At 40.1% G+C, this 25,340-nt stretch overlaps 1 protein-coding gene across 4 annotated transcripts in view; it reads right to left on the reverse strand.

The window, feature by feature from the left end:
- DRAM1 (DNA damage regulated autophagy modulator 1) overlaps positions 1-17,943 on the reverse strand; it is a 29,495-nt gene extending 11,552 nt beyond the window's left edge. For all 4 annotated transcript variants that reach the window (XR_015796228.1, XR_455779.3, XR_015796229.1 and 1 more), the window contains exons 1-2: positions 17,073-17,943; positions 10,012-10,079 (exon numbers count right to left, since the gene is read on the reverse strand). Coding sequence is in view for 1 of the 4 variants with exons in the window: in XM_007419945.4 (XP_007420007.1) it covers positions 10,012-10,079; positions 17,073-17,326 (322 nt within the window). In the remaining 3 variants the exon portion in view is untranslated. The remainder of the gene's footprint in view (positions 1-10,011; positions 10,080-17,072) is intronic.
- Between the last annotated feature and the right edge of the window lie 7,397 nt (positions 17,944-25,340).

Below are 25,340 nucleotides of genomic sequence, written 5' to 3' on the forward strand. Positions count from 1 at the left end.
ATCCTCTCCCACCAGAGATCATCCATAAGTGTGACCAATGCCGTTTCCATTCCATATCCGGGCCTGAAACCTGACTGAAAAAGGTCCAGATAATCCATTTCCTCCAAAACCTTTTGGAGCTGTGATGCCACCACTTTCTCAACCACCTTCCCCAAAAAGGGGAGGTGGGAGACTGGATGAAAATTGTCCAGTACAGTGAGATCCAGGAGGGATTCTTGAGGAAGGGGTGCACCAACAGCTCCTTAAAGGCAGCCAGGAACACTCCCTCCCGCAAGGATGTATCAACCAATGCCTGGATCCAACCACATGTCACCTCCTGAGCTGCTTTCACTAGCCAGGAGGGGCATGGGTCAAGATGGCAAGTGGTGGCCTTCACAGTCCAAAGGATCCTGTCCACTTCCTCAGGATCAACAGGATCAAACTGTTCCCAGATAACTGGGTAAGAATGATCCCCTGGTATCTCCCCAGACCCTGTCCCACGCTTGGAGTCTACCTTGGAACGAATCCAAGCGATTTTGTCCTCCAGATGCTCTGAAAATTCCTCCGCATGGCCCTGCAAATGAATCACCAAATCCCCCTTACCAAGGAGGGATCTAGTGATCCTAAACAGGGCCACTGGGTGGCATTCTGTGAACGCGATAAGGGCAGAAAAGTATTGATGCTTCACTGCTTTTATCGCCACAATGTAGGCCTTAATAGCGGCTCTAACCTGTGTTCAGTTGGATTCAGTCTTTGTCTTCCTCCAGCAACGCTCTAGACTTCTCTTAACCCTCTTCAGAACCCTCAACTCCTCTGCAAACCACGGGGAGTATCGGGGCCAATGTGGCAAGAGAGGTCACATAGGTGCGATCCTATCCAAGGCCCCGGCCGCCTCTCTATTCCAGGAGGCAGCCAAGGGCTCAGCTGGACTGTGCAGCAGATTCTCAGGAATACCCCCCAACTTCCTCTGAAACCCTGATGGGTCCATCAGGCACCAGGGGCGGACCGGTCACATGGGTCCTGCCTCCCTGCAGATGGGGATGGCATAGGAGAAACTCAGGGTCACCTGGACATGATCTGACCATGACAACGGGGAAAGCTGTAAATCTCCCCTCAGATCACTTTGCCAGTTACATTCCATCTTACATCTTTCAAATTATTCAAAGCCAAACCAATAACACAACTTCTCTATGATGCCCAGCTGGGCTCCTTCTTCAATTCTGCACCATTAGAACTTGTACAATCCAAATTTTAAGATCAACTCTTCAAGTCCCTAATTGTGTTTCTAATGCCACGCTGCAACTAGAGACAGGCTTCATGAAAATGGAGGCTAGAGTATGGGTGACCATACTCAACTATTGGCTCAATTTTTTTTCCTCTTGGCCTTGCACCATTAACTATTAGTGATGATTTTAATTCCTGGTGGAAACAGGCAGTGGCAACTAAAATCTCATCCTTGGGCTTCTCTCCAGGGTTTTCTACTCTGCATGGGATATAATGAGGCCAAAGCACTTATTAAACAGCGTGTAGCAGACACAGTATGCCAATTGGATCTAGTCAGAACCCCAAACTTTATTGCCAATGAATCCAACAAGTACTCTGTCTCCCCGATGGCATATCTAACTAAACTCAAAGTACCTAAGCACAGAAGGGCTTTTACTCTGGCACAATGTCATGTCCTCCCCTCAGCTATCCTTGAAGGATGATACAGGAAAATTCCTCAACAATGTTGCCAGGTTCTGTGCAGCAGCAGTGCTCAAAATTCATCAGATGATGACCTGTGCTATAAAGTAGTTTTAATGAGCACCTAGTTTGCCATATTAGAGTGCTTTGTAACTTGGAAGACAGACAGATAGGCTTTGCTTAGCAACCACAATTGGGACCAGCAATTAGGTTGCTAAGTGGAAAATCATGTGACCATGACAGGCTAATGATCTTACTTTCCATTTGGTTGTTAAGCAAAGCGCCACAGTTGTTAAGCAAAACATCACGTGACTATGACTTATGATTTTATTTCCATGTTCTCTATTAACTAGGCATGTCACAAGCCAGTTGCAAAGCATGCGATTGGTGATTATGTGACCGTGGGCCACTGTGACAGTCATGATAGCGCACTAGTTGCAAAGCTCCTGAATGGTGATCACATGACTATGGGATGCTGTAATGATCGTAAATGCAAGGATTGGTCACAAAGCTTTTTTTTACACTGTTGTAATCATGAACAGTCGCTAAACGAAGCAGTAGGTAAGCGAGGATTACTTGTAGTCTTCCACATACTAACCTTTTATGCCCCCCTACACCCATCTAATGCTCCTATCCCTTCTTTTAGATTCTCACTTTTTATATATACATTTAGTTTTTTTAATTCATTTATCTTTTATATCTTCTAGCTTTTCCTATTTTTTTTAGATTTTTATTTTTGCTCTTGATGTATCCTTTGTTTTTTTTAATGACTGTACTATACCCCACCTTCCTTATGCTGGTCTACAGCCATAATAAAGATTTTGATTTGATCAACAATTAAAATAATCAACAAAAAACTGGAGTACTGTATTGTTGGCAAAGAAAAATACATACTTGCACAGAAATTCAGTAATAGGAGCATGAAAATCCTATTGAAAATGTTTGGGTAAGAGAGTGCCATGGGAGTTTATTACAAACCACCTGGCCAAGCAAAAAATAGAAATGAGGTTTTTCTTTGTCACATGACCAGTCTTTCAAAGAGGCATGTTATGGTGCTAATGGGGGATTTCAATTATCCTGACACCTGCTGTGAATCTAAACTCTACCAAAGGTCAGATAGCCAACAAAATTTTTTCCTCTCTTGCTGACAACTTCATTTGCCAGGTGGTGGAAGAAAGAACAATGGGGTCTGCTATCCTGCATCTAATTCTCACCAAGAGAGGGAGGAATGGGTTGATGAAGTAAAGGTGTCTGGTACATTGGGGGGATGTGATAATATTGCCTTTGAATTTATGATATTCAGAGAAGGAGGAATTAAGAAGAGTCAGACCTGCATACTGGATTCCTGAAGATTGGATTTCAATGAGCTCCAAGGGAAAGTAGCCTGGATCCAGTGACTTGAAATCCTTGACTTCCAGGAAAGAAATGGCAGACTGAAGATGGCTCCACGAAAAGTGGAGCCGATGACCATGGCAGGATGAAGAGCTGGTGAGTAGACCAGCTCTTCGTAATTCCTCTCCAGACAAGGAGAGGACTTGAGATCACCCATGAGGGCTCCAGACATCTGTTCTTCACGAGGAGATTGCAAGTTAGCAGTCTCTGGCAGATTTAGAATTCTGGGAGATGAGGGAATAATCACCTTGCTCAAACTGTGGTCAGTGACTTTGAAAGGACACTTACTTCCTTTTCTAATCACTTTTGGAAATTGCTTGTTAATTTCTTTTCAGCTGTTAGGAACCTTTGGATTGACAAGTTTTACAGCACCATGTGTTTCTTCAATCCTTAGTGAAAGAAGTTTTACCTACAAGTTTAAGAACTTAAAAAAAAGTGCTGGGGGGAATAAATAGCAAAAGGGTGATTAAAACTTTGATTTTAGAAAGTTACAAACAGACTAAGGGTCCAGATAAATTTGAAATAAGATTTTGGAATTAATTATAAAGAATCCTTCCCATGGAGCAATGCTTTTGTTTTGAATTAAAAAAAAAACATAATAAGACTTTAAAAATTGGATACTAGAGGGAACTAAAGTTTATAATTAAAGGAGAAGAACACTTAACTCGACTTACAATTACAGAATGAAGCAAAATATTTTAACACTGGACATACTGAAGAATATTTCTGAACAATGGACCCAGAAGTTATTTTTAATAGTGTCTGCCTCTATAGATAGTGTTTAAAAGATGTTATAGAAGAGGAACAAGTTCTACCTGACAAGATCGAGACTGATTTGAAAGTGGATTTAAAAATGACAGGCTACAAGAATGGAATGGAAAAAGATGTTACACGGGACATACAAAAGAAACTGGCTGATAACAAACAGAGTGATCTGGATATTTTCTTATATTGGATTTACAAAAGAGACTTGTTAAAATTTTGAAGAATTTTGTGAGAAGAGACAAAGAAAAAATGAAAAGAAATCAAGTTCTATGACATTATCTGAAGTGACTAAATATCAAGATTGTTAGAAGTAAAAGGAAGGAATATAAAGTTGGCTTATTTGATCAAGGTTAAAATAGATATGTTATCTCTAGTAACCCTTAATGGACTTTTGCTGACATCAGGACTGAAATGACAAGGTTTCATGGATTTGCTTATAGATGATAGATGGGATATGGGAAAAAGAGATCATTTGTTGTATTTTAAGAAGGTAATCTTAAAATTGTTTCTAGTTGATGTCTTGAAGGGGGAAGTCACTTCTTATATATTTCTTTTCTTTTTCTTTACTATATTATTTTTTTCTTTTTCTATCGTTTTTTTCTTTCTTTTCTGAACCTTCTGTTTTTTCTTTATTCTTTTATTTTGTTTGTATTAGTTTTTACTGTTATAACTGTAATATTTAATAAAATTACTACATAAAAAAAGAAATTCTATAAAATAAAGTATTGAACATCTACAATTCCTACCAGAAAGAAAAAGGGGAGACATCTAAAGATGTCTGCATGGATACAGGCAAAGCCCTTTAAATGCTGAAAAGAATAAGAGGCAAAAATAGGGAATGGAAGGAGGATAACATAACCAAAGAAGAATATAAAACTATATTCAGAAATGATAGAAACTGTGTCAGAAAGGCTAAAGCCCAGAATGAGCTATTGCTTGCAAGATATACCAAAATTTAAAAAAAGGGTTCTCTGCATATGTTGAAAACAAACATATAAAAAAGGGAAGGCAGCTGTAGATATATTTTAAGGAAAAACTGGTGAACTGATAATGGGCAATGGTGAGAAGACAGAATTTTTAAACTCCTATTTTGTGTCTTTTGTCAGAAAGGAAATGGAGCCATAGCTGGCCATCATTATGGGAGAAAGAAGAAACAGCAGGATAGGACAGATAAGAAGAAACTAAGAGAACCTAGCTAATTTAAATGAATTCAAGTCTCCAGGGCCGGATGGATTATAATCCTAGGATACTAAAAAAACTAGTAAAGATGTTCACTGAACTACTCTTTGGAGGTCCCCAAAAGAGGAAGGAGAACCGGTACCAGTCAGCTTCACATCTCTACTGGGCAAGGTCTCTGAACAGATGATTGAGCAGCATGTTTATGAGCACTTGGATAGATATGCTATAATCAACAGCCAGTATGGGCCTATCACAAACAAATTGTCACTATCATTCTTCTTTGATCAATTGGGGGAATATTTATAGTGTACTTGGACTTCAGCAAAGTGGTTGTCAAAAAATTTTCCTTAATAAAATGTTAAAATATTAGTGATACTATTAGATGTACTCATAACTGTCTGAATGACTGCACCCAAAAATGCTTGTAATGCTCCAGCTTGGTGGGAAGTAGCAAGTGGAGCATCACAGGCTCTATCCTGGGACCCGTGCTACTCAACACTTTTATCAATGACTTGGATGAGGGAGTTGATACTTATCAAGTTTGCAAATTACATAAAGGTGGGTGGGATGGGAAGAGAGAGGATTTAAAGAGTTCTACACAGGCTTCAACAGTGAACTGAAATGAATAGGACAGAATTTAACTGTGAAAAATATAAAGTTATGCATTTCGGTAGGAAGAATTAAAGGCATAAATATTGGATGGGGAGACATAACCTAGTGGCACGTATATGAAAAGGATCTGAATGTACTTGTGAACTACAAGCCAGCAGTGTAATGCAGCTGCTAAAAAAACAAATGGGGTGCATTAACAGGAGCACCAAGTCCACATCACAGGATATACTGTAATTGTGCTACTCTACTCTGTACTCGTCAGAGCTTGAAATATTGTGTCCAGTTTTGGTCACAATAGTTCAGAAACAGCAGTGACAAATTGGAGGAAGTTCAGAGGAGGGATATCAAGATGGTGAAGTGTCCAGAAGCTAAGTCCTATAAGAAACAGATAAAGGATCTAGGTGTTTAATCTACAGAACAGACAACTGAAAGGAAATATGATCACAGCCTCCAAGTATCTGAACATAGAGTGGATTTATTCTCTATTGTCCCAGAGCACCAAACCAGAATCAATGGATTAAAACTACAAGCAAGTATGGTAAGGCTAGATATCAGAAGGAACTGCTGACTGTACAAGCTTTCATTCAGTGAACAGGCTACCACGTGATTTCTTGATTCTCCTTTGCTGGAAATCTTCAATCAGAGGCTGGATATCTGTTGGAGATGCTTTACTGGGTCTTGCACTGAGAAGCAGGTTGGACTAAATCACCTCTAACATCCCTTTCAACTGTATAGTTCTAAAAGATCTACTTACAAATAAAACTTTTACTCTGTTGACAAAAACAACAGATAATGAGGAACAGCAAAACAGTAATCATACCTTAATGAAAGGAACCTTCTCCACTATCAGGTGATCAGAGGAGCTGAGGCTAGGAAATGATGCTTCTTTATTATGGATCCCTCACTGTGGAATAGTTTACTACTACAGATTAGTCTGGTTTCAACTCAGCCTTTCAGAAGTTAAAATTGAATTCTTCCATTTTAACTAATTAAATTATACAAATAGCATTGCAGAATTGTTTATGTGCTCCCATTTTAAAATAATTTAATTTTGTTATGAATGTTTTATTATTTTTGCTTTATTGTTTTATGGATGTTTTTTCCCTGTAAACCGCTAAGAGTCACATGACTGTACTGATTTAAAAACAAATGTCATCTAGTTTCAGATAGTAACTCATGGACCAAGGAGAAGAAGCAGAAGAGACACAGAGAGGCACTTCTGATATTGACTGAATATGCAGAAAGAAATATACTGTAGTGGAAAAAACAGTCCTTAAGGTATCTTCCTTATAAACCAATCAGGTCTTTAAAAGTAAGAAACAGGACTTTGAGCAGAGTCCAAAAACAAATAGGCTACGGTAACAAATGAAGGTGGTACAGAACTGTAGTAATATATTCTATCCAGACCAGCTGTCGCTTATTTAGAACCAATCATGTGCTTTTCTAAGACATACCACACAGGGAGTATTAAAATTGCTTATATGTATGTAAATAACACACAAATGCAAATGACACACAAATACTTTTAACAAAGTCTGCTTTCTTCTAGCATACAATATGGAATATTTCAAGGTCCATTTATAAAACTCAATAGTCTACCTTCAGTGGTAGAAATCCAATGAAGACCATTTCTCTGCACACATCATCATAAATTTAAGTAGTATTTTAAAGAGTAACATCAAACATCTACAGCAAAAGAGACTATATCCAGAGAATACAGTCCCTGCCACAGATCAAGCAATATAACTCAATATATCACAACAGAGAGCAGAAGCAACATGAGCAGTTTGTTTGAGCTGACGTGAGACCATAACCTAAGTATTCTATTAAATATTATAACTGAAACTATGCTCGTTATAAATTTTGATAATTGTATTTGCATGATGCTCATGTTTTCAAATGCCTGCAATCATATTTAATTTACTTCACATTCCTTAAAAAAACAAAATGCAATTTAAAAAACACGTGTGAAATTGCTCAACAACAAACAATCCTAGATATACATTATAGGGCAGAATAAATATTCCAGTCTGTACATTTAAATAGTAGAACAAGGATGCCTGTGATTACTCAAATGGCTAGTCAAGATATGCAGCCATGAACCACAATCAAGATTCATTTGATGATCTTCAAGTATATATTTTTGTTAGTTAACAACAGAAGATAATCCACATAAAAGACAGATCATCATGCAGACTCCATGTGTTCCATTTGCAAGGGTGTTTCCAGCTGATGTTTTTATTTTGCAATCACTCTTCCTCATGCACATAACTTTATGGATGATACAGGTGTTGTTGTCTTCCATTTACAACCCTCCTGCACTAAAGAAGAAAGATGGACTAGCCATACAGCATCTTTGAAAGATGCTAGAAACACTTCATTTGAAAATACTCCAAAATCTATGCAGTTATGAAGATATGTTATTTTGTTAGCTCATCATGCCTTATTTATCTTTTTACACATCTTCCTAAGCCTGAAAGTACACCGCTGTAATATTATTTATAATTTGAAACTCATTTCCATAAAACTCCTTGATTGTAATCTACCACACCCTCTCTCTACTTCTTCTTCTTCTTGAAAGAGTTACTATGATTATTTATGGATTACAGAAAGCTTACAGATAGTCCTCAACTTATGACCATTTGTTCAGTGGTCATTCGAAGTTATGATGGTGCTGAAAATGGACTTATGACCAGTCCTCGAAGTTACAGCTGTCCCAGCACCCCTGCAGTCACATGATCACAATCTGGCTGCATGGTAACCCATACACACTTATGACTGATTGCCAAGTGCCCCATGATCACATGGTTGCCATTTGCAACCTTTCATGCTGGCTTCCCCAGAAAGTCAAAGGGGAAGCGGGCAGGCAAGATCACAAGTCACTGGAGTAAGTCTCCCCCACCCATGCACCCTCTCCCAGCCTCTCTGTGCTAGTGCCACACCAGCCACTTGTGCACCCCCATGCACCCTCCCCAACCCACACTCTCTCCCTGACCCACATAGGACCTCTCATGCACCACCTTGCACTCTCCCTGACCCGTGTGGTGCCTCTTGTGCACCCTCCCCAACCTGCACAGTGCCTCTTGCGCATCCCCTCCAACCCTCCCCCACATATCCACCCACCCCTTTGTTCCTTTCCCCACCTGGCAGCAGCCACTTACCTGCCTGCGGGCCTGGGACTTGCAACTTCCTGCTGGCTTCCCCACTGACTTTTTCCCAGACAGACCCAGTGCGTAATTTGGGGGTCCTCCGGGACTCACGGCTCCTACTCGAAGAGCAGGTGGCAGCCGTGGCCAGGAGGGCTTTTGCACAGCTCCAGGTTATGCGCCAGTTATGCCCTTTCCTGGATTGGGATGCCCTTCGAACGGTCACTCATGCCCTTGTTATCTCCCAGATAGACTACTGCAATGTGCTCTACATGGGGCTACCCTTGAAGAGTATCCAGAAGCTTCAGCTGGTCCAGAATGCAGCCGCACAAGCTATTTTTGGGGTCCGAAGAACCCATATAACACCATTGCTCCATGAGCTGCATTGGGTACTGGTTTGCTTCCAGGTCCAATTCAAAGTGTTGGTTATTACCTTTAAAGACCTACATGGCATGGGGCCAGGCTACCTAAGGGATCACCTCTCCCCCACAATTTCAACCCATCCCACCCGATCACACAGAGAGGGCATGCTCCGGACCCCCTCAGCAAAAGAACTCCGACTAGCAGGGTCAAGGCGGGCCTTCTCTGCTGTAGCCCCCACCCTTTGGAACATCTTGCCCCGGAGATGAGACAGGGCCCCTCACTCCCGGCCTTTCAGAGGGACTTGAAGACCTGGCTCTGCCATCTGGCCTGGGGTGGGGAGGGAGGTCATCGGATATGGGGTGGCTAGTCCCCTAGAGGCTTGGTGTTGCTTCCATCGGCCTCCTGGATTTTTCCTTTTCCTTTTATTCTGTGTAAATGGGTTCTCTTATAAATTTTTACTGTATATTTATTGTTTTAATATGTTGTAAGCCGCCCAGAGTCCCCCATTGGGGGGAGATGGGTGGGGATAAGTTTAATAAATAAATAAAATAAATAAAAGTTCCCTTGCCTAATGACCATGGGATTTAGTTAATGACAGCAACCAAGACTGCAGGGATTGCCATTGCTAAGCAATGTGGTTGCGCTTTATAACTGCCTCGCTTAGCAACAGAAATTTCAGTCCCAATTGCCGTTGTAAGTTGAAGAATACCTGTACTTTACTCTAGGTCAGTAAATGAAATTTGTAAAATATTATGTATAAATGAGTTACTTTAACCTATAAATCCTGGTGCTGGTGCCACATCCATCTGGAGAAAGAATTATTTGCAATACTTTTACCCATACAACTCTTAAAGATAATTTAATAAATAAGTAAGTATAAATAGTTACATACCTAAGAATGCAGAAACGTTAATCATAAATCCAAAGATACCACTTTCTGGAGGTTTTGCTCCTGTATCACTAACACAAATAAAAAGGACAACATTTAATGTACAAGTAATACACGTAAAATAAAATCTCCCTCAAGTCAAAGTTGACACCTGGTGACTACATAGGCCCATACACATCTAATTAAACTGATAATGATAGTTAAATGTATTACATTTTAATAGAAGGGCTAATTGTAGAACAGGTGGTGACTGCAAAAAAAAAAAAAGACAAATAGCTTTGCTACTCAAGGCAAAGAAATACTAGCAACTCAGAGAAAGGCACAAATTCCATGTCTATTTGTGAGACATGTCCCCAAAAATAAGTGCTTAGTAACCTAGGCACTCGTAATTCATAACAAGACTCATTCATCATATGACATACACTGCAGCTTGGTTCTACGCACATGTACTTGGATGGAAGTTTAATTTTCTTCAATTGATCTAACTTTCTAGAAAGACTTTTCTGGTACAAACTTAGACAAGACTATTTTTCATTTGAAATGTTTAAGTACATTAATGTAATTCTCATTTTAATTATTAAGAACTGACAAAAATAATTCCTGTTCTTTTTTCAAAATGTGTGGATCATTAAAAAAAATGATCCTCAACAAGTCCCAATCCTGAAATATGAATAAATTTTAAAAAATGAATGGACTAGCCATATATTCTTGGGCACAGCTCAAGAGAGGGCTAAATCTGTGTGGTTTGACAGTTCTAAGCTAATCCTGTTGGGAAAAGAGGCTTGAAGTCAGTCTCCTGCATTTCTGAGCTAACAAGTGGGACTACTAAAATTAGCATGCCAAATAGCTGCTTGGTACTTGGTTTACAGTTCCCAGTCTATTTATTATGACACTACATATTCAGTCCCAAGTACCTGCAGCAGACCCCAGAAAATATGTTCATTTCTTTTTTCATTTCCACTATGATTCTCATAGCATTTAATTCCAACATTTCCTTTATTAGAAATTAGACTTACTATGACATAACATACACCTAATGCTAACAATCCCAGTCATATCTACCATTACTTTTTTTTGCAGAAGCCAACAGTTTTAGCAATTCTTCAACCTGTGTTGTTTTCCCAATCTAATCATATGTATGCCAATACTTCTGTCATTCTTCCCATCCCTGCAAAAACAGGGCACATCTAATTCATTTAATGTGGACCACTCTGTGACTGCTCTGAAGCAAAAACAATACACCTAATTTTCTGTCACATGTAGTTTGGCCCCAAACAGAAATATAGAAATACTGCCTCTGCCAACCATCAGTCGAATTCCCTCAATCTTTTTTTCATTAATTTCAAATCAATATTTTATGTAACTTTCAAAAATATTCTTACTTTGTTAATTAATTCACTATTTAGTTAGAAATGAGCTTTGAGAACAAAGCCCCAAGTGAACCACTTGTGACAAATTTGAAGTACTTCTCCAACTAAAGACTGACTGGTACTACCTAAATACTATACTGAACTGTGATCACTTAAAGATTTTGAAGAGCTCTATGTAAGATGAGAATGGAATCTGCTGCACCCATGATCAAAGTACAACTGGAATTTCTTCTGAAACACTTAATGTTGTAAGTGCATTGCAAATAATTAAAACTGTTCAATGTCATTCATTTGTATTAGATTTAGAAGAAATGTTATTAAATAATATCTTTTAACTTCAGTATTAAATGTTAGTACATGAAAATCAATCATGAAGGAAAAATTATATTTTTATCCCACCTTTTTCATATATAACTCAAGGCTGCGAATATGTAATTTATCTCAACTAATCTTGGCTCTAGAACATGCAGGATCTGTCTTTACTGCTGAGTTCATGAGATGTGATCTTAAGATGGAGGACACTGGCATCTGCCTTTGGTCAGATCACTTCCTATGTATGTAGTCACTAAGAGTTGACATTGGCTTGATGGCCCACAACCAACCAACCAATCAATCAATCAATCAAGTTGCATATATCTGCTGTGGTCTATACACCAACTGGCAAAGTCCACTGTGAAAAGTTATGTAGATCTTATGATTTTTTCAGGGATTCTTTTACGCTTGCTGAGCTCAAGAAGTGAATTGGATTCTGTCTAATATGAATTCTGCTACATGTAGGCTGGACCCATGTCCTTCTTGGATTCTTCAGGTGACCTGGCAGGATGAGAGTGGTTGGATCTGCGAAACTGTCAACACTTCCTGAAGGAGGAAGTAATGCTATCTGTCTTGAAAGAGACAGTAATGCGTCTCCTTTTGAAGATGGCTTCCTAGATCTGATTGTTTCTGACAACTTTCACCCAATTTCTAATTTTCCATTTTTAGATAATGTTATTGAAAAGATGATGGCAATTTGACTTCTGGGGGAGAAATGGCGGATTGAATATGGCTCTGTTTTTGTGGAGCCGATGCCCACAGTAATTAGAGGAGCTGGCAACTGGATTGGCTCTTTGGAATCATGTCCAGATGGAGATGACAGGATCACCCACAGACAGACACTCCTTAGAGATGCTCCCTGTGAAGGGACTGCAGTCTAGCAATCTCTAGCAGGTGGAGCAGGGTGGAACACTTCGGGAGTTGAGGGAAACATCAAGCCCACAAAAGGACACTAGATTTGCTTTCACTTTCTCTTTTAATTAACATCAGAAACTACCTATTTGTGATTTACGTGGAAATTAAAAACCTCCTGAAAGGCAAGTTGCTGTATATCAGGAGAACGTCCTTTTATCCTGGGAGAAAGAAGATTAAAATAAGTTTAAAGATCAAAAAGGAATATTTTAACTTTTGGAAATAATGAAAAGGAATTAAGAATGCTGACTGGGGACAGTTAAGAGGCTAGATGGATTTGAAACAGCTTTTTAAAGGATTGTTTTAAATGTTTAAGAAAATATAATGTGAGTTTGGATTTAACTGCAGGAAAATCTGTCCTGGAAAAGTTTTGCCTCTGAAAATAAACACCAGATAAGACTGAGTTTTAAGTTAACCAGAGGGAACCAGAGAGCAATTAAAGGAAAAGATATCTTTTAACATAATGGAAGAATATCCTTCTTTCAAAGAAGAATTTTTAGTTGTTTGGAATCAGTGTGTCCAGGAACTATTTCTAAAATTGGGACTAACAGAGGTTGTAGAAGAAAAGATTTCATTGGATAAAATAGAAGTTGAGGATGACTTGAATAAAGACTTTAAAATGGACTTTAAAGAAATGCCAGATTATAAGAGAGATATGGAAGATATGGAAAAAGATGCCGTGGATCTGAAGATGGCGCAAAGTTGCTTGATTGTGAGAATGATATGAAGTAAGAAGCTGTAATGGATCAGAAGAGTGATTTTGAGAGTCTTATTTTGGGCCCACAGAAGGGAAACACCAAATCTCTGAAACCTTTTCTGAAAATAGAAAGGGACAGAATGATAAGAGATTACTATCTGGGACTTTATTTGGAGAAGAGATTGAAGACTGAGCCTTTCAAAAAGAAGAGAAAGGAATTCAAAGTGGATTTATCAGATCAGGGCTAAATTGTATAAATTTTGATCTTGGACTGTTAATACTGAATTTTCTTTTTCTGACCAGGACTGTAAGACAATGATTTATACTTATAAAAGCAATTTATTTGGTTTAGTTTAAAATACATATGTTGTTGTTATATTACTGGTCTTTCCTATGCTTAAGGGGAGAGATCTTTTATGTTTTATTTTTTAGAAAAAAATTAGAAGTTAAAATGCCAAACAGACCTATTTATTTAAGCTTAAAATATATAGTTTATTATCACTAGCACTCTTAATGCTTTTGCTGATCAGATTGATTGTTGAATATTTTTTATAATTTGGTTATTGTTTAGGGATGAGAAAGTGGAGGAAGAGGGCTTTTTTCTGTAATATTAGAGAAGGTGTTAAGTTACTGTTAATGTATATACTTGTTTGGAGGGAGGGGGAAGTCATCTTTTATATTTCTTTCTTTCTCTTTCATCTTTCCTTTTTGTCTTTTAGTTTTGTATTAGCTTATATATATATAAATTTTAATAAAATAGTATGAAAAAAGAGAAGATGATGGCAATATAACTACAGAGAATCCTGAAAGGAAATAATTATTTTCACTGTCATGATTCAGGCCAAATTATGAGACAGAAATGGCATTGGTCACCCTGGTTGTTGGCATTTATTGGGACCTGGAGGGGGGAAGTACATCTCTTGATATTAGATCTCTCAATGACATTCATTATTATTAGCCATGGTATCTTGCTGGACTGCCTGCAAGGTTGGGAGCTGAGAGCACCATTTTATGGTGGTTCTCCTACCTAAGTGGACAGTTTCCTTTTTGTTAAGATAAGGTACCACCAAAATTCCTGCTTTAAAAAAAATAACTTCAGGCCAGATTCTGTTAAATCTTGTAAATTTACATGCTTAAAATTAAGCTTAAAGCAGACTTCCCATTATTCTTCTTTTTATTATTTATTATTCTTGTTTTCCCACAGCTGTGCTGCCTACTCCTATAAGTTTTCTCAAGCAACCTTTCCCCCCAAGTATAGCTACGCATACTGCAAATCAGATTTGATCAAGATTCCAACTATCCCTCACTTATTTTCATGAAGTGCCCTCACAAATATAGAAAAGAGCAACTGATTAACCGTGGTGGCAAACAGAAGGGAGGAAAGGACACAGCAACCAAGTGGACAAACAAGATATGAAAGATATGTACCTGTATGACTGCACCTATGAGAATGTGGATGGGTATATTATATGTATGAAAATTGGGGGATAATTGTGAAGGGAAAAGGTGATTGGACAATGGTCCTTTCAAATTCTTATATGCAACTAATTGCAAATACATTTTACTTTTTCAGTCATGGCACAGCATGGCTATATTAGAAAGATTCTTTCTGTTTGCTTACAATGAAGTTCTGTAAGTCTGCTTAAAACCATCTGTACCAGCTGATTCTATATCCTTCACTTTCTTCCATCTCCACCTATGCTATAAAGAACAATCTTCCTGTCTTACTGATGAAAAATAGTTTTTACTCTGGACAAAGATTTCCAAAGATTTTCAAAATATTATAGATTTGCAAATTATTAGAAATTAAACTTGCTGGAACTGGTATGCAAGTTTGTGGTTTGTTTTTCCCTTAAGTTTATTACTGTCAGTAGAATAGGAGCAACTGATGACTGTACAAATACTTTCTTCTTTTGCTAAAAACCTGCATTTTGACAGGGTTAAATTCCTTACCAGAAAAATGGCCACTGCATAAAACAGTTCCCTACCCACCCACCCACCGTAGATGGTGCTCAATGTGTTTAATTGGGAAAAACCCAGTTTTTACGGTAGCTACTGTCACTATGATGAACAAAGGCTTGCAGAAAAGGAAAAAAACAAAACTTGAGTAACTACTAGATGGCAGTAAAGAGCTGGTTTTTCTGCATTATCTTACTATCATCTAGTGGTGCTCCAGATTGCAGCCCAGACACAACATACTAGGTGTAATAAAAAATAGTGATCATTCTGAGTATATTTCTGTTAAATTACACTAACTGTCTTTCTAGTGATTTGAGAACACTAATTAAATGCAGGTTAAATGTAATTTCAAATACACTTAGCTAAGAGCATAAATTGCACCAAAATCACTTTGGCTTACTTCTGAGAACACACTTAGCACTGTATCTTTAAACTTTAGAACGAGAGGCCTCTCAGCTCCAATATATGTACAGAGAGCAGAATGAGATCATTAAATAAACGATATCAGTTTGGACTGCAGTTTGAAGACATCATTTTTGACCTTGTTCCCAGGTTAAAAGCAAAAAATGGACAAGAATTAAGCCTGCTTCCCCAACCTGACGATGTTCAGATATGTTGGGGCTATAACTATCAGAATTTCAATTTGAGTTGTTAGGAGTTATTCTGAGATAATCAAGGATAACCTTCAAAAGAAGGTTAATTAGCACCTTCAAAAGAAGGGTTCTTACCCAGCCCTCTCATTATGTCTCTTTGTCTTGTTTCCAGCCGGACAGAATGTTTTAAAGAAATTATATAAAGGGGCTTGGGACTGTGTCTGACCATTTATCTGTAGGATAACTCTCTGAAGACCCAACAAACAAGACCAATGTATGTTAGGAAAAGCTAGCAAAGGAAAAATTGTGTGTGAAAATGGGCCAGATTTGGAGGGGGCAGCATAGGGGGGAAAAAAAATCCTCCATTGCATCCCTACCAGAGAGACAGTTAAGTAGCCGCTCACAATATAGTTGACTGTTTCATTCTAAACCTTGCTCCTTCTTCCTTCCCAGTCAAGAGAACCAGAGTGAAACTGTTTTTAAGCATTTGGAAAGAATTCCTGAAGCCATGCTTTGTATGCTGTCCCTATTTTTTTCCTCAAGGTTCCTAGTTTTCACACTTCCTCACTTCCTATGAATTAGAAGCACCAGATCAGTTTTTAATCTGAACGGCCTCATTCACAGAACTTTCTGAGAAGGAGGTCCAGCAGCATCATCCGCTCTAACTCTCCGTGCTTCTTTTTTCCACCCAAACATAGCTGAAAAAAATCAGTGGAAAAGAAAACAGAATAGCTGCATCATGCCTTTGGCTCTCCAGTACTAAGGGCCCTCCACCCAGAAGCACCCACCACCTCCGAAGCTTCTTATTTCTTCCTTAGCTCAGATTACAGAACCAGCAGGATGAAATGACCTGACTGCCCTTTAAGGTTAAATGTAGGAAGTACAGATGAAGGTAAGTTGTGGAGTGTTAGCACATCATGGAGGAGGAGGAGGAGGATGCCTGGTAACATCTCAGCCGGACCACTTTTCCAAAAGCAGGCGGAGGTGACCCACCTCACTTCACCCCCCACGGGGGGCAACCGTCAGCCATGACGTGCTTGACCGGGAGCAGGGAAAGCTTTACTTCCCACTTGGTTTCGACGGATCTAGACCCTGGATAGTTTGGGTTGGCGGGCCGGTCGATTCAGCCCGGTCCTCCTGCCCCGCGTTGCCCCTCCGGCGAGGTCTTCCCGACGAGGCCGAGAGGGGGCGCCCTTCTCTTCTCCTTCCTCGCCCACTCACCTGATGTACGGGAAGAGGGGCTCCACATGGCCGCTGAGCACGGCGATCGCGTAGGAGACGATGAAGGCGGCCGACGACCAGGAGACCAGGAGCGTGGGGATGAAGGCCGCGCCTTGCGTGAAGCAGGACATCCTGCGGCACCAGCGGCCGCCGCGCGGGATCAACGGCTGCCTCTCCCCGCCACCAGGCCTGGAGGCAGAGAGGCCGCGCCAGCTCATAGGGGCTACTACGATCCGCCAAGCGGGTGAAGTCATAAAAGCGCCTGAAGTCACAAAACTTTAACCGGACGGGGGGGGCGGGGGAGGAAGAAGCCGCCTCGAGGCGTCCCTTCGAGAAGAGGCAGAAGAGAAACCGCTCCCTCCGGCGGGCAGCTTCCTGTCAGAGGGCAGCCGTGGCCGCGGCCGCCTCGCCTTCCCCGCCGCGCACGTGCCTCCCGGCCCCCCACCTACGACCAGGCACGCGCCCTTCCTTTCCCGCTCAGGGCCCGGACGCGAAGTCCCCGCGGCGGGCCGGGCAGCCGCCCCCACCTTCCCCGCCCCGTGCGACCTTCCGCGGCCCCGGCAGGCGTTTCCCTAACTACGGGGCGGGAAAACCCTCCGGGACGAGGTTGGAGTTCTCCGTCTCGCCAACGGCGGGCGGTTGCTTTCCCTCCGCGAAAGTTAAGCTGGATTTTTCCCCCGATGGAAAGCGACGGGCGCGGCGACTTGATCTGTCAGCACAACACGCCCGCATCTCCTCGGGTGAGCCTCAAAGCGGAACTTGGAGAAGTTGCCGTTGTCTCCCAGCCAGCTCAGCGAAACAACGGATTCCTCTCCACCCTGGCTGGGATGGCTCCGGGACGTTGTGCAATTCTGCGAAATAAACAGGCCGCGGTTTCCTTCCCTCGCCCGGTGCTCCGTCCGACAGCGGGCTGCTTTGCGCTTTTGTTTCTCTCCTCGCCTGGACGCCGCCGCCTCCATTTGCCCGCTGCAGCTTATTTTGGGGAAAGAATTCCCAACGAGCTAACCTGTAAGTTACTCCCGGTCAAGAGATGCTGCTGGCTGAGAAAATTTGACCAACTTTTAACTCGATTGGATGAATCGAATCGATCGTCAGTGAAAGTGGTCGGGACACTGGTACAACAAGCTAAGTCACAAAAAACGAATCAAGGTTAACACCAACCAAGTGTAGCATGTGGTGCCAATGCAGCTGGTAGGTGTTTCAGGGCCCTGGTTAAGCTGCTTGTAGAGATACAGCCAATCTGCCTTAAGGAGTAACTTTCTCTAGAACAGTGTTTCTTAAAATGTGGTCCTGGGGGTCCCCCAAGATCCTCTTGGTTCCACAAAATCAAAATTATTTGCCAGCCTATGTTGAAAGATAATACAATTATTAAAAGCCTATGTTGAAAAGTAATGCAATTATTAAAATCCCATCAAACAATCATACGAAGCAGTTGTGAATGCATCAGTTTTAATTTTTAATACAGTAAATATTGATAAGTATAACCCATACAAACAAAAGCTCTTTTATGGTCCTCCATAATTTTTAAAAGTGGGAAGGAGTCCTGAGAGAAAAAAGTTTAAGAAACACTGCTCTGGAGTAGCTAAACAGTGATACTTAACCTGAGGAGAAATAGAGGATGCCAAGTGTTTTATTTTCATACCACTTCTTAAATTCCCTGTAATTGGTGTGCGCTCTGGATATGGTTAAACTACACTTCTCAGAAGTTCCAGCCTGCATGGCCAATTGTGAGGAATGCTGAGAGCTGAGATTCATCAACATCTAAAAGTCCATTGGTGCCCCATCCCAAGTATACTTCCATTATGGTTGTCATTGGTAGCCTATTTGTCTTGTTTCTTTCAGTTATAGATCACAATCTCCAAACATATTGCTAAACATCTACATATGTTGCCTTTGCTTCAAATAGTTCTTTAATCTCTTTCCAAGAGCTTCTATTGGTGTTAATATGAGTCTCCTGCTCCTCTACGGCTGCTTAATTGTGATCTATATGAATGGGGAATTTACAAGGATGATTGCTGTTAGGAAGGATCATTTGTTCTCTCTATATATACTCTTATCTTTTGTTACAATGGCACTTACAAAAAACAAACTTTGGTTGGCATCAATTGGGTTTACAAATCATTTAAATTTGCTTGATACTGAGCAATAAGCTAGTTACAGAGGCTCAATTCTCAGAAATACTAGGCCAAAAATTGGTTGGCTAGTTGTGGGGCATTGTGGGCACAAAGCTAATATTTTTCAAAGCTTAAATTAGGGCTAGCAGACTGGGGTTCCAGAAATCTGGACAACCAGTAGGTGGTAGCAAAGATATACAGAAAATTAACTTAGCTGACATCCACTGGTCCTCTGAATTTTTACATCCTGGTTCTAGGAGCCCTACTTAACTGCCACCCCAAGAAGAAATTTTCAGGGGAGGAAGCTAAAAAGGGAAGAGTTGATTATCCTCTCTCTGTGCATACCAATCCCTCCCAAAATGCCCTTTCCCCATAACAATTAAATTTGCTACTTAAAGTTTTCATTTCTGCCAAGCTTCCCCCCCCCCCAAGATTCATTCCTATGCTGAAGGAAGGAAATATCAAGTGAAGTTGCAGTGGGAGAAAAGAATTAACCTTCCTTTTCTTTAAAATCTGTGACATCCCAAAATCACCCTTTCCTTCAAAAATTATAGTTATGGAGAAAATTTTAAATAGTTCTAGTTGGTCTCCCTTCTGAAGCGCACATACTTGCATGAGGTTGGGGGGGGATTTTCCTCCAGAAGGGAGAGAAAGAATAGTGGAAAAGAAGCATAGAAGGTATAATGGGAAAACAGAGAGAAATGGTGTTATTTAACAGTCTGGATAGACATTTCTTCTCTACATCTTATGTTTTTGATCCTGGAATTGTGTATACACATGGTTTGTCACCTCCTCTTGAATCTCATTTCCTCTTTATCCACCTCTCCTTGTGTCTGCACAAATGATGCAGGTATAGAATTTGTTGTCCACATTGTCAACCCCAATTCTGCTTCTGTTGTAAGTCCCTGATAGCCTAAAGTGCCCAGTCATTAAAGGTATACTGATTAATTTTCCCATCGATTAATGTGGGAAAACTACCTAGTGGGAAAACATCCATGAATCAGGAGCTACAGCACAAACAGAATGGGTCATTGCACAATTGTGGAAATCCTTCTTAGTTTCCATAAATTGATTTATATGCTCCTTTTCCCACAGCATATTTGGATAGCCCTTGAGTTAAAATAATGTAAGGGAAGGCTCCCAATCATAAACACGTCTACCAAAAAATTACATTATCTGTCCATCACCAGCAAATTCTGGTATACAGAGATAGGCAGAGAGATAGAAGGCAAAAACTAGCCCAGAGAAGAGGACACAGACCCCACAATTATTGTATGTCTAACTACATATTACAGAACTGGATAAGTGAAACCTGCTGTCAGCAACAGGATCAATTATTTAAGAAGGAAAGTGATTGAATCTGACAAATATAGTGAAACTGGCAAATAGTCAACAAAAGCTCATCTTTCATTATTTTTTATACACTGCAGTGGGGAGGAATGGGACTGTTGCAGCTACTCGGATGCCATTTTCAATTTGCATGTACAGTTGCACAAATATGCCCCATGTGACCAGAGACCTGTGGAATTCTGCTTGCCTCTCTTCCATCAGGTTGGAAAGCAGATTGTCTAGTGAGAAATTTGTTTCTAAGACAGGGAGGAGTAGCTGACAGATGTATTAGGAATTCAGAAAAAAAAATAACACTATTGATAGGACAAGTACTAGGAGAAAAGTGGCAATGGCAGAGACTGGCCAGTGACCAAAGGGAAAGGGGTGCTGTTTGCCCAAACCAACTTAACACATGCCCAAATACACCTCTGACCACTCCTGCAAGAGCTCACTTGACCTCACTTCCATAATAGCAAAAGGCAAAGCACTATGAATGTTATACTTCCTGAAACTCTGGTAGAACTGTCAGATTAAGGCCCAAAACATTAGGGCTGTGCAGTAATCTGGATTCAAAGGGGAAAAGGTTATTTGGAGTGTGTGGGGGGGCATATATAGCACCTTTCAATACCTATTTAAATGTGCCATTTCTTGGACTCCCCTGCAGTCCTATGAGAAGATGCAGCTTCTTTAAAGTGCTGCTGTGGTGGTGATCCCTTTATGTAGAGATGGGGAGCAGACAAACAGTCGCCAGTCAGTAGGTAAATCCACTAAAGGAGTAGAATATAGATTAATTTATTCACATCTGCCCCATGTAATAGCTCTTATAAGAGCATTCCTGCACATTCAGGTCATTTTTTCCCTTTGAAGCAGAATTAGTGCGCAGCCTTACAAAATACTTTTATTCTAGTACAGGAAGCAACAACACAAGGTTGTCTAAAGTCACAGGCTAGGTGTGAAGGAATGTAGATCTGACCTTGGGAATGGAGAAGGAATGAACAAGCTGTTAAGAGGGATCTTTGAGAAAAGATTACTCAATCCTGAGAGAGGAATGTGTCAGAAACTCAAAATAACTTTGCCTTGATTTCATTTAACATAAATGGGGCAGAGAGAACCCTCAACAGGCTTTCAAGGTTCTATTATTCCAACCTATTACAATAAAGAGCATTCCTGGAGTCCCTATCTCACCTGTTTCTTGACTTTGCCTACCTCAAAGGGCTGACACTAGGGATGAAATTAGATCTGCATTGTGTAGCCAAGGGGAAACACTGGGTTTCTCAGGGTATTGTAGTGCCACTAGTATATGTCTCTGTTCTGTACTGTAATACATATATAATGAGATGATATTAAATATTGATTTTCCTAATGTCCTTGCTTATATTTTTACCTGTGTGTAAGGGTGAAGAGGGAAAGATTAGATTTTCTATCAAATAGACCAGGCCAGATATAAAGGACCAGGGTTTCTGAAGTAAATACAAACTATGAAACATCTGCCTTTGGTCCTTGTAGGCCCTGGCAAAGCCCCACTCCTCCCTCCCTCCCTCACACACAAACACACACGGAAATACCCTATGTTTCATATTTGGATTCTACCTGTTGCTTGTTCATTTTCCAAACAGCTATTGAAATCAATAGGATATACTTTTAAGTATAAAAAGATAGAAGTGCATGGTTCATGAAGAATTTATGAAATATAGGCTGTGCTCATGCAGAATACTTAGAGTTAATTTAACCACAGCTTATTCAATTCAATTTTCATTAAACCATAAATAAACTATGTTGACTGGTTATATGGCACACTAAGCTAATAAAGATAATGCTTTGCACAAATAACTCTATCTGGAGAGCATATAGTCCCAACATTTTTTCTACCTGGAACCTCAGTGCTTACCTTGTTATGGGAAGAAACAAGAAGCTCTATTCTACTTCAGCAACCAGAAGAGAGCATTCCACATAGGTAAGTGAAAGTATGAGCAATAGTGATATAAAGTAGAACTGCTGAACTCTCTCTTGTTGACTCTGTAGAGATCCTCCAGATAAAGGTATCAGGTGGGACTGAAATGTTCTCTGCAATAAGTCCCACTAAAAATTATCTCTTTTAGAAAGATGCTGTTGCTGGGTAAGCAGGAGAATAAGCATCTAACTTAAAATTAAGAAAGGGGCATTACCAAAAACTCTTAGAAAAGTTGTTTTTAAAAGTATATATGTAGTGATTACATTGGAAGTTATTCTGGCTGTGAATTGGTGGTTTTCCAAAGTTGATGTGTTTGGCTGATTTGGAATTTTCTGGACACCAACAACCACCAACTTCATCCCTGATATCCTTGGTAGCAGTTGTACCAATGTGTGTCTTCACTCCATCCTCCCTTGCAGCTGGCCAGCACTCCCTCTAGCTGATTGTGGGGACTACAAAAACCACTCCCCCACTTTTATTCTTCGCTCCCTGGGTTTGCCTTTTATGTTTGCTTTCATTGGGAATGAAAAGGTGGTGGTGCGGGGGACAACTGGCCACTTTGCAGGGGGAAAAAGAAAGCTTATCCTTGGATTAACCGGGGAGAACGGGGTGGGGATGGAGGCATGATACCATTTACTTTAGCTACAGGAAAGAGGGGGGAAATTCCAGGAGGGAAGAGTTCCTGCCAATAGGAATTGCACTGTTCTAGAAGAAATGCTGCAAAACTCTCATCACAATGTTTCCTCTGGAGCAGGATCAGCTTCCCAAGCCCTATAACACAGAGAGAACACAGAGGTATGGTTCTGATTTTTTATCACAACATTTGCATTTGCATTTGGGTCTTTGTATTGTATATTTTTCTCTTTTTTTCTTCCTAGCAAAGAATGGATATTGTGGCTGTTCTTCAAGCATTGTTACAAAATAAACCTTGCTATGTTCATCCCTACAGCAGAATATAGATCTATAGATGTATATTACTACACCACCCAATGACTACAGATCTTAAGTTGTGTACAGACTAGTTAAAAATATAATACAGATGATAAAATAACAACCAACATGGAATCAATACAGTAGCAGCAGCTATCCTTTAATCTCAAGATTTAAGAGATTTGGTTTCTCAGACCAATCTGATCATATAGAGAACAGTGTGTAAAGAATTACATTAGGACCCCATAGGCATATCCCAGCTGTGAATATACGATTGACTTCGAATCTTATGATTTTTTTTCTTGTTTTGCATTATGCACAAACGGCCATTTAGCTAATTCAGAAAACCAAGATTAAAAACAAAAACTAGCTTAGTTTTGCATGAAAGCAACTATAGAATTGGAAGAGACTTTGGAGAACAAGTCCCTGGACAATGCTGCAGCCTGCATGTCATTGTAATTGGTTAGCAAATGTGGTGAATATTGCCAGTTGTGATTTGTTTGATAAAACATGATTAAATAAAACATGGCTTAGAACTGTGCGAATCCAGTCTGTATAAACTGAAGTATGTTCTTGTTCTCTTTGTGAATTGACTCCTGTGAGTTAAAATCAGAAACTTAATAATCCAGCATGGGTTGCTTCATTTTCAACTGAAGTGAACAGTTTGGATAAAATTGATCCATTTTATTCCTACCTGAATCCTGTTTTAAGTTAAACTCTCATTCAGTTACAGCTTGACTCCTGGTGACCTCATGAACATGTCCCTGTTGTTTTCTTGGCAATAATACAGAAGTGGCTTGCTGTTGCTTTTTTCTGGAAAGTTTTTTTCAACTTCCCAATCTAGTCTACAGGCCTAAGGTTTCTTGATAGTCTCCCATCCAAGAATTAACTAGATCTTGTCCTATTTGTTTGTTTGTTTATTGAATTTATATGGCCCCCGTCTCATTTGTATGTGACTCTAGGTGGCGTACATAGTTAAAACACAACAATCACAACCTTCCACCATTAAAACCAATTAAAAAACAGTTAAAAGCTACAGTTCAAAAGTACAATAACAAAAAGATGGGAGAGTCTGACTTACAGTATCTAACTATACACACTGCAACCATTTAATGGGCTCCATACTTCCTTGGGATCCCCAAGCTCGATGGTACATCCAAGTTTTGAGGGCCTTTTGGAAGGCCAGCAGGGTTGGGGTCAATCTCACCTTAGGGAGAATGCTGTTCCAGAGGGCAGGTGTCATGGCCCAAAAGGCTCTTTTTGGATCCTACCAAATGAAGCTCCTTCGCCAATGGGACCTGTAGCATTCCCCTTCTGTCGGACCTAATGGGATAGGTAGATATAATTGAGGAGAGGCAGTCCCTCAAATTACTTGGCCCTGAACTTAAAGATCCTAACCAGCACTATTTACCTTATTTTGAAATCAGCCAAAATATTTTAGTTACTTTTCTAGGAGTAGATATCAAAGTATACTTCCATTGCATGAGGTATGCAGGTGTTGCATCTTCAAATCAATTCTTATCTAGTTTTCTTCAGTAACAGAAGAAAGTTATAATTTTGCAGTGTGAGATACAAGGCATAGCATTTCAGTGTGGGAACCATCCAAAACCTATGTCATGTGCAAACACCAGTTTATACAGTCAGCAAAATCAAGTGATAATGCTTTTCTGCACTGCATGGCTTGAGGCTGCTGGAGTTTTTATGTTTGTACTCTCACAAACATGCAAAACACAAATACATCTCCATGTAAAAAAATTAGCATGTCGGACTGGGAGACTTTACAGTCTCCTGGGGTAGTAAAGTGAAGCTAGAGCTTCAGGTATGACAAGTCCTACCCAATTTAGTATTCTAAAGATACTGTCCACAGAATAGGTGTTCTTTCTTTACAGAATTGGAGTTCATAGTTGTCCTTCGTGGTTTGTGTTTACACACAATATACTTAGG

This window comes from Python bivittatus, unplaced genomic scaffold (assembly GCF_059951505.1).
Source record: "Python bivittatus isolate LINGU-HERP-01145 unplaced genomic scaffold, Pbiv_v1 ctg000330_np1212, whole genome shotgun sequence".
NCBI lineage: Eukaryota > Metazoa > Chordata > Lepidosauria > Squamata > Pythonidae > Python > Python bivittatus.